The sequence below is a fragment of the Stegostoma tigrinum genome, chromosome 5, assembly GCF_030684315.1.
Source record: "Stegostoma tigrinum isolate sSteTig4 chromosome 5, sSteTig4.hap1, whole genome shotgun sequence".
Taxonomy (NCBI): Eukaryota; Metazoa; Chordata; class Chondrichthyes; order Orectolobiformes; family Stegostomatidae; genus Stegostoma; species Stegostoma tigrinum.
This window is the reverse complement of record NC_081358.1, coordinates 112,161,001-112,168,931: the sequence shown is the minus strand read 5'-3', so window position 1 is coordinate 112,168,931 and position 7,931 is coordinate 112,161,001. Positions and strand designations below refer to the sequence as shown.

The following is a 7,931-nucleotide window of genomic DNA, read 5'->3' as shown; positions in this document are numbered from 1 at the left end:
TCTAGATTTATAAAATTCAAAATACAACATAAGTTCACAAAGTGACATTTTAGAATATCAATACTATGCAAAGGTACAAATTAATATCTAGGCAATGACAACATAACAGTAATAAGATAGGATATGTAAAAAGTCTTTTCATATTCAATTGATTCACGTTTGAATAATATGTGTGAAATTTGATATACAGTTAATTATATCTAAGGAATTTAGTACTTAACATTTCAGCTAGAAGTTATTGTATTTCTAAACACAGCGACAATTTCTAACAACATTTCCCCTTACATTTATAAAGGACAATTGACAGCATTCCTTCCTTCAAACTGGGATCAAGATGAAGACTGTTTTATTTCTGCTATTTATGAGTTACTTCTTTATTCCTTCAGGTATTTTTTTACAAATACAGACTTAAATTTAATGTTGTACTTCTCATTTCAGAAATTTTAAACATTAGCTTTCTATTGCTTTACAAGTTTGCTTTGCGTTAGTGTAAAGGACAATTTAACAAGTTTCCTTTGAAATAAAAGCAAAGGACTGGAGATACTGTAGATCTGAAAGAAAATAGATGAAGCCAACTGCTTTCTCCAGCATTTCTGTTTTTACTTAAGTTTTCTCTTGTGTTGGAAAGCTGAGTGATTAATTGTTAGCACAAGTCAATGTAACTGAATTTAACTTTCTCAGTGGCATGGAAGATCAGGTAATATGTGGGTGTGTCTGGTAGTTTGCGGCAGGGAGGTAGATTTTCGTGCTGTGGCGCTGAATTGTCTGGACACAACATACTGAGGAAAATCAAGAAGGGCAGGATGCATACCCATAAAGCAGGCCATTCAATTTTCTACATACCACCGCATCCAGGCTCACCTGCACCCTCTGAGTTAATTTCTGCTGCTTCAATTGACTGCTTACTTAGTTCACTTGGCCCTAAACTCTGGAATACTTCCTCTACACCTCTATTTTTTTTTACCTCAATTTACCTTCTATAAGAAACTCCTCCAAATTTAATACATCCTTCTGGAGGTCAGTATAGTGTTACGCTTCAGTGAAGCTCTTAGGATTGAAGGTACGATGTAAGCTGTTGTGATGGTATATAGAAATTGAGTGGCTGCTGAGACTAGTGGTAAAATTGTTGGGAAAAAGGCACTTAAAGATGCATTCACTGTCCTTAAATGTTGAGATTTTCCTTGCACCTGCAAGGCTAAGTGTTCCCACTGTCTTTTTATCATGGGGCTAGAAGATGTCCTTCCTTCACCACAGATACAAGACATCTTTCCTGCATGACTAGATGCCTGCATGTGCCCTGCTTTAAAAGGTGCAGGTCCTGATGCTAGGATGGTAGAGTTTCGGTTTCCCCACTGATCTGTGCAGCCCAATGGATAATATGGTAGCGCTGGCTGCATGCAGCAATTATGTATCTTTCCAGGCATGTATGCAGAAAGTTGCTGCATTCATTATACTGAACATATTTGAGGCAATTGCACACCCCCATGCCCTTTTCGAAAGGCAATTCAGTTTAATTCCCATGTATTTTCCAGGCTATTCTGTTCATGGAGTTCAGTTTTATGGAGTTCAGTTGTCATTGACTATCTTAGAACTTATGTCGCATATCCTTATTAACAAAAGGAGTTACACCTGTCCTGTAGCTCTACATCCTCTGTTAGCCTTGACACCTTAAGGCGTTCTTCATCCTTATGAAGGTCATTATGTTTAACTACTCACCATTCTTGGATAAGTTCCCACAGGAATGAAAACATATTTCATCATTTCCCATCATGCTTTGAGAATGTGTTTATAGCTACATTTATTTACTCTAAGCTAGAAATATCAATCTTATATGTCTCACATCTTTCATCACATAAATATTTTTTTTCCTCAGGTGTCGCCAGACCTGCTAAGCTTATCCAGCACTTTATGTTTGTATTTCAGATCTCCAGCATCCACAGTATTTTGCTTTAATTTGGGGAAATGTGTTCTACTGTCCTTTATGCATGAACCCAAAATACATTTGTTTTTGTTGATATGTCTGTAGCTCAATTTGGTGGATAGGGTAGTTTCTGCTCTCTCTAAAAGTTGTCCCTCCTCGTGACCATATCCGGATGTGCTAGTTTTTTGTTAAGAGACTTTCAATGTTGATTTTCTATTTAGTTTAGATTTTCACAGGAAAGATGCACAGAAGATTGTTCCTTGAGTACTGCTGAAAACATACCTCTCGTATTTTTCACTTAAATACTTGAAAAGCATTGATTACGTGAAAACATTATGAAGAATAGTGCATTATATTTAACATGCTAAATTCTAAAATTTGTAGGCAGTCCTAAACAAAAGCCAGGTGCCAATACTACTATTATCAGAAGAATGTTGCCAATAGACCAGACTCCAAAACCAGACTGATTTTGTCCTTTGTTCTCAGGTGTTGAGACGAGTATTATACATTGTTATATTGTCAAGAAGGGCATCAGTTAGCTCAGTTGGCTGTATCTAAACACCTAAGAACTAATTAGACAGGAACCAGTTGTATGCATGAAGCTGTTCTGGCGCTGGGAGTACATTCACAGCAGCACCGTCATGTACAACACAACACTGGACAGCAGGTCAAAATGGATTGAAGATGAAGAGCTCTATCTAAGCTTTGTAAACCTATGTAATTATTTCTAACATCTGGGAATCTAAAGGTACTGGGAAGTCATAACATCCAGCAACCTTCTCTTAATTCTCACACAACTTTAGGGCAGCTATCAAAGAAAGTAAAGTACTCAGAGTGTATAATGGACGTATCATCCAACTGGGAGGACAGTCAATATAAATAAAAAAAATGAAAGTGGATCTCAAAAACTTTAAAATATATGATATGTGAAGAATATAACCACATTCTTTAAAACTTTAAAATATATGATATGTGAAGAATATAACCACATTCTTTAAAACTTTAAAATATATGATATGTGAAGAATATAACCACATTCTTTAAAACTTTAAAATATATGATATGTGAAGAATATAACCACATTCTTTAAAACTTTAAAATATATGATATGTGAAGAATATAACCACATTCTTTAAAACTTTAAAATATATGATATGTGAAGAATATAACCACATTCTTTAAAACTTTAAAATATATGATATGTGAAGAATATAACCACATTCTTAGTTTGTATCTTCACTACTAAGGATAAAACTGAACCAACTGGTTGTTATGATTGTTCTGTTTGCAGTTGTCCCCTTGCAATGCTACAGCTGCAGCAATGAAAAAAGCAACAAAATCTGCAATCAGAACCCACCTGTAAACTGCACAGGTAATCAGGACAGATGTATGGTATCCAAGGTCAGCGCAACTATATGTAAGTTTACATTCCTAACTATCATATAAAAGCTGCCATTTAAGATCCATTCTTAACACCATTGTTAAACTAAATTAGACAGTTATCAATGTCGTACCTTATTGAGGCTTCAAATGGTTGCATCAATCAGTGACACAGAAAAAGAAAGTTTTTCATTCTTGTTGGAATATCCAGAAGTGCAGAACAGAAATGGGATGTTAATGAAAAACTTTCTGGAACATGAAACGATGGTATGCAGGGAAAACAACCCACATCCACTGCTGACTGTGCAATACATTAAGAGAAATTTGTTTTGGGGCAAGGTGTAGAACAGGCAGAGCAGGAGGGTGTGATGGCAAGTGTTGCAGGTATGGAGATCAAGAAAATAGAATTGTAGGTGTCTTGGCTCTTGTAATCATATAACAAGTTCAACATTCTGTCATCTGAAATGAATGAACAAATTGACCATGGCATCTTAGAAATGGTAATCATTCAAGTAGGGGTTAGATAAGAATGTAATGGTATTAGGAAACAGTACGGTAATGGGAATAGACATAGGCCTGAGTGAAGATCCAGACAGCTATATTACTACCTGCTGCCAAGTCTCAGGTTGTTTGCTTGAGGCTATAGGAATCCTTCATGATGATGTGGAGAATCCAGTCTTAGTGAACCACATAGGCACCAATGACATGGATATAACTGAAAAAGAGGTTCTGCGTAGGAAGTATGAGCAACTCGGTACTAAGTTAAAAGCAAACATCGAGACCATAAGAAATAGAGCAGTAAAAGACCATTCAGCCCATCAAGTCTGCTTGGTCATTCAATGAGGTCATGGCTCATCTGATAACCCTCAGATCCAGTTTCCTGCCTTTTCCCCATAACCCTTGGTTCCCTTACTGATGAAAAATCTTAACAACCCGCCTTTACAGCCCTCCAAGTCAAGTGTGATAATCTCTGGATGATTAGGTAAATCATAAATAAATTGGGATAAAAATAAGCAGAGAGTTAAATACATGTCTCAAGGATTAGTGTGAGAAACAACTTTTAATTCATAAGACACTAACAGCAGTACTGATGGTAGTGGAAACTATTTTTGGGACGGTCTTCACCTGAATCTGTACTAGTCTAGTGTTCTGGTGCATTGTATAACTGGGGCAGCAGAGACGGCTTTAAACTAAATAGTCCGAGAAATGGGTTGCATGAAAAAATGTATGGTAGGTTAAAGGGCACGGTCCAGGCAAGAGAACAGGTTAGTATTAATTAAAGAGTGGCAGGAAGGGACAAAGTATATAAACTTCAAAGTATGCCAGAGTTTGGATAGAGGCAAGAAATAGCAATAGTAAGAAGTCACACATTTGGTCATAAGTCTCTTAACAGTGTACTGTAAGACAGAGCTCAGAAAGAAACAATGGGGATTTGTAAGATAGTTACAGCAATAATCATGGGTGATTTTATTCTGAGCATATATCAGACAATCATATTAGCAACAGGAGCCTGAAAGATGAGTTTTGGGATTTTGGATAAGTTCTTAAGAGTAATATATCCTAGAGATAATTAGAGAGGAGGCGATTCTTGACTTGGATGTGTGCAAGTAAAGAAATTTCTAAGTGGCAGTGATTACATTGTGACTGAATTCTGCGTATTATTTGAGGGAGAGAAGGGTGAACGGTGTTTCAAATTTAAATAAAGAGTATGAGGACAGAGTAACCCAAAATGAACTGAGAGAAAAAGGATGTAGTGATAATACCAATGGACTATTAAACCAGAGGCCCAGACTAATGTTTTGAGGACATGATTTTGAATTCAGTCATGATATTGGTGACATTTGAATTAATTAAAATTATGGAACAAAAGCTAAATTAATGGCGAACATTGTAAAAACCCATCTAGTTTATTAATGTCCTTTAGGAAAGGAAATCTGCCATCCTTACCTGGTCTAGCCTACATGTGACTCCACAGCCACAGCGATGTGGTTGATTTTCTGCGCAGTTAGGGATAAATTAGGAAGAATGAATAAAAGTTAAAATGGTAGGACATTTAAGGAGATGTTCCACAAATATATATTCCACTGAAAATGACACTAGAAGAAGAATGCAGTATCTGTGGCTTACTAAGGAAGTTAAGGATACTATGAAATTGATTGAAAAAGCCAACCATGGGGACTAGTGGTAGGTCAGAAGATTGTACAAATTTTTAGAAACCGGTGAAGATTTATTACAAAAAATAAGGAAGCAATTATGCTAGGTAGAAATACAAAAAGAACTAGAAGTTTCTGTGGTAAATTAGGTATATATTTGATCCACAAAGGGGTTGGACAGGCAAAAAAGTGAATTTGAGCAATCATTTCAGACATGAAATCATCAAATGGTGGCACAGGCTAAAGGAGCGAAATGGCCTACTCTTGGTCCACGATTTGTGTGAGAGAGAGATTGGCTACATTGTTATGCTATATGTATTATGCTATATGTTGCAACAGATCTGAATGTCAATCACTGTGTAGAATGGGCAGCCAATCTCAAACTGGTTTGCTGCAGTGCATGAGATAAATTTCCATCCCGAAATTTTTCTTTTGGGAAACACATGTAATATTCAAGGAACATCAGAAGAATATGTTACTAGATTTCATTACAACAGATACTATCAAAAAAAGTTTTGTCTCTATCAATGATAGAGGAACTGCCGATGCTGGTGTCTGAGATAACAAGGTGTAGAGCTGGATGAACACAGCGGACCAGGCAGCATCAGAGGATCAGGAAAGCTGACGATTTGGTTTCCTGCTCCTCTGATGCTGCCTGGCCTGCTGTGTACATCCAGCTCTACACCTTGTTGTCTCTATCAGTGTCTTCTTGACAGATAGAAGGAAGGTGAACCAAATAACCTGCTCATGTGCCTTTGCTAATTATGGCTTTCCATTGGCTACCAACATGAGAAAGCAGCCATGTCTATCACTGTAGCAGTACAGCCAGCAGGATCTTAATTATTCTCCCAATGGCAAGGCTAAGATCACTAACAATTTGTAAGCATCACAGGTTTCCTGCTGGTGTTTTTGGGGATTCATTCCTGCAAATCACACAAGAGCACTCAGTAAATGTACAAGACTGATTAAAATATTAGCACAACAGATGCTTGAAAATTAATGAGCTTAAATTATCTTTGCCTTCATCATTCTAGTTGGACAACAAATAACTACTTTGACAAAAGGCTGCATTGAAAGTTCAAAGTGTACTGGAACCATCAGTGTCATAGTCATCAGTGCTGGCAATAACTGCTGTGAGACGGACTTATGCAATGTGAATGGTTCACTTACTTTCCATGTAAACAAATTGATGCTTATAGCTTCTGCAAGTCTCCTTTACATGATTCTCAAGCTGATAAATTAGTTTGGGCTTTAACGTGTAGAATGCCGCTTCTGCTTGCGCAGGTCTAATCACAAACCATATTACCAATTTTACCTAGAGTTACAGTCCATTACCAAAAGTTAGCTAATTCATGTTGAAGTTTATGTCTCTGTATTCATGCCATGACTTACTACAGTGATCCCATATGATCAAAATGCAATCAAATGCTACCAGATACTTACTATCTTGTCACTCAAAAGATAAGGCAAACCAGATTAACAATATAAATTAAACAAACTGAAGTATAGTGAACACTTAGTGTCTTCATGAGCAATGTGACCTGTGATCATGGCCAATATAACACCGTTTGCAACTGTTCCATAGGGTTAAAGTGGTGATATTGAAGTGGCCTCCATTAAAACCACATAGAGACACATTTGCTGTAAGTAGTTGTACAACAATAAGACAAGGCAGCACAGTGGCTCAATCCAAGGACCTTCGTTCAATTCCACCTTTGGGTGACTGTCTGTCTGGAGTTTGCACATTCTTGCCTTGTCTGTGTGGGTTTCCTCCCATAGTCCAGAGCTATGCAGGTTAGGTGGATTGGCCATGGGAAATGTGGGATTGCAGGGATAGGTAGGGGCTGGGTCTGGGTGCATGCTCTTTGGACAGTCAGTGTGGACGTGATGAGCCAAATGACCTGCTCCTCACTGTAGGAATCCTACGAATCATTGGCACAGTTAGTGGTCCTCTTGTTACTATTGCATTCAATTGTAAGGTAAAACAAAACACATCTCTGTCATGCATTTATGTAATTCTTCATTAGAACTGTAAGTGGATTCATGTTTGTGAAGAATCTATTTGAGTAATTTTACGATAATTGTCAATATAATTTGCAATTGTTATGATGTGAGATAGAATTGGTAATGGTGACGTAAAGGTCTTGCCCATCCCTACCTCTGCAGCCTTCTCTAAAGTTATAGTTCTGTGAGATCTCTACATTGCTTCATTTTCCCCAAATTGAATTATTCCATGATTGACAGTTGTACCTTAAGCTGCCAAGACCTAAGCACTGGCATTCCCTTGCTAAATCTTTCCATTTGTTTCTTTTGTAAGGCATTCCTTCGAGTTTTTGATTATCTTTCCCAATGTCCCTTCATATGCCTTGGTTTCATATTTTGCTTGATAACAGTCTTGTGATGCATTTTGTTAAGTGATACATCAATACAAGTTGTTATTTTTATTGTGGCATTAATGAATAAATATATAACATGAA

General features: G+C 37.1%; 1 protein-coding gene across 1 annotated transcript; it reads left to right on the top strand.

The window, feature by feature from the left end:
- The first annotated feature begins 270 nt into the window (after positions 1-270).
- LOC125451939 (prostate stem cell antigen-like) lies at positions 271-7,931 on the top strand. The gene is made up of 3 exons (XM_048529703.2): positions 271-386; positions 3,213-3,338; positions 6,489-7,931. The coding sequence occupies exons 1-3, from the start codon at positions 335-337 to the stop codon at positions 6,695-6,697; spliced, it is 387 nt and encodes a 128-aa protein (XP_048385660.1). The 5' UTR covers positions 271-334; the 3' UTR covers positions 6,698-7,931.

Bases quoted from the DNA above. Each gene is read 5' to 3' on its own strand.
- LOC125451939 (XM_048529703.2), top strand. From the start codon at position 335: ATGAAGACTGTTTTATTTCTGCTATTTATGAGTTACTTCTTTATTCCT. The intron at 387-3,212 runs GTATTTTTTTAC...TTCTGTTTGCAG, and splicing joins TTACTTCTTTATTCCTTCAG to TTGTCCCCTTGCAATGCTAC. The intron at 3,339-6,488 runs GTAAGTTTACAT...TCATCATTCTAG, and splicing joins CAAGGTCAGCGCAACTATAT to TTGGACAACAAATAACTACT.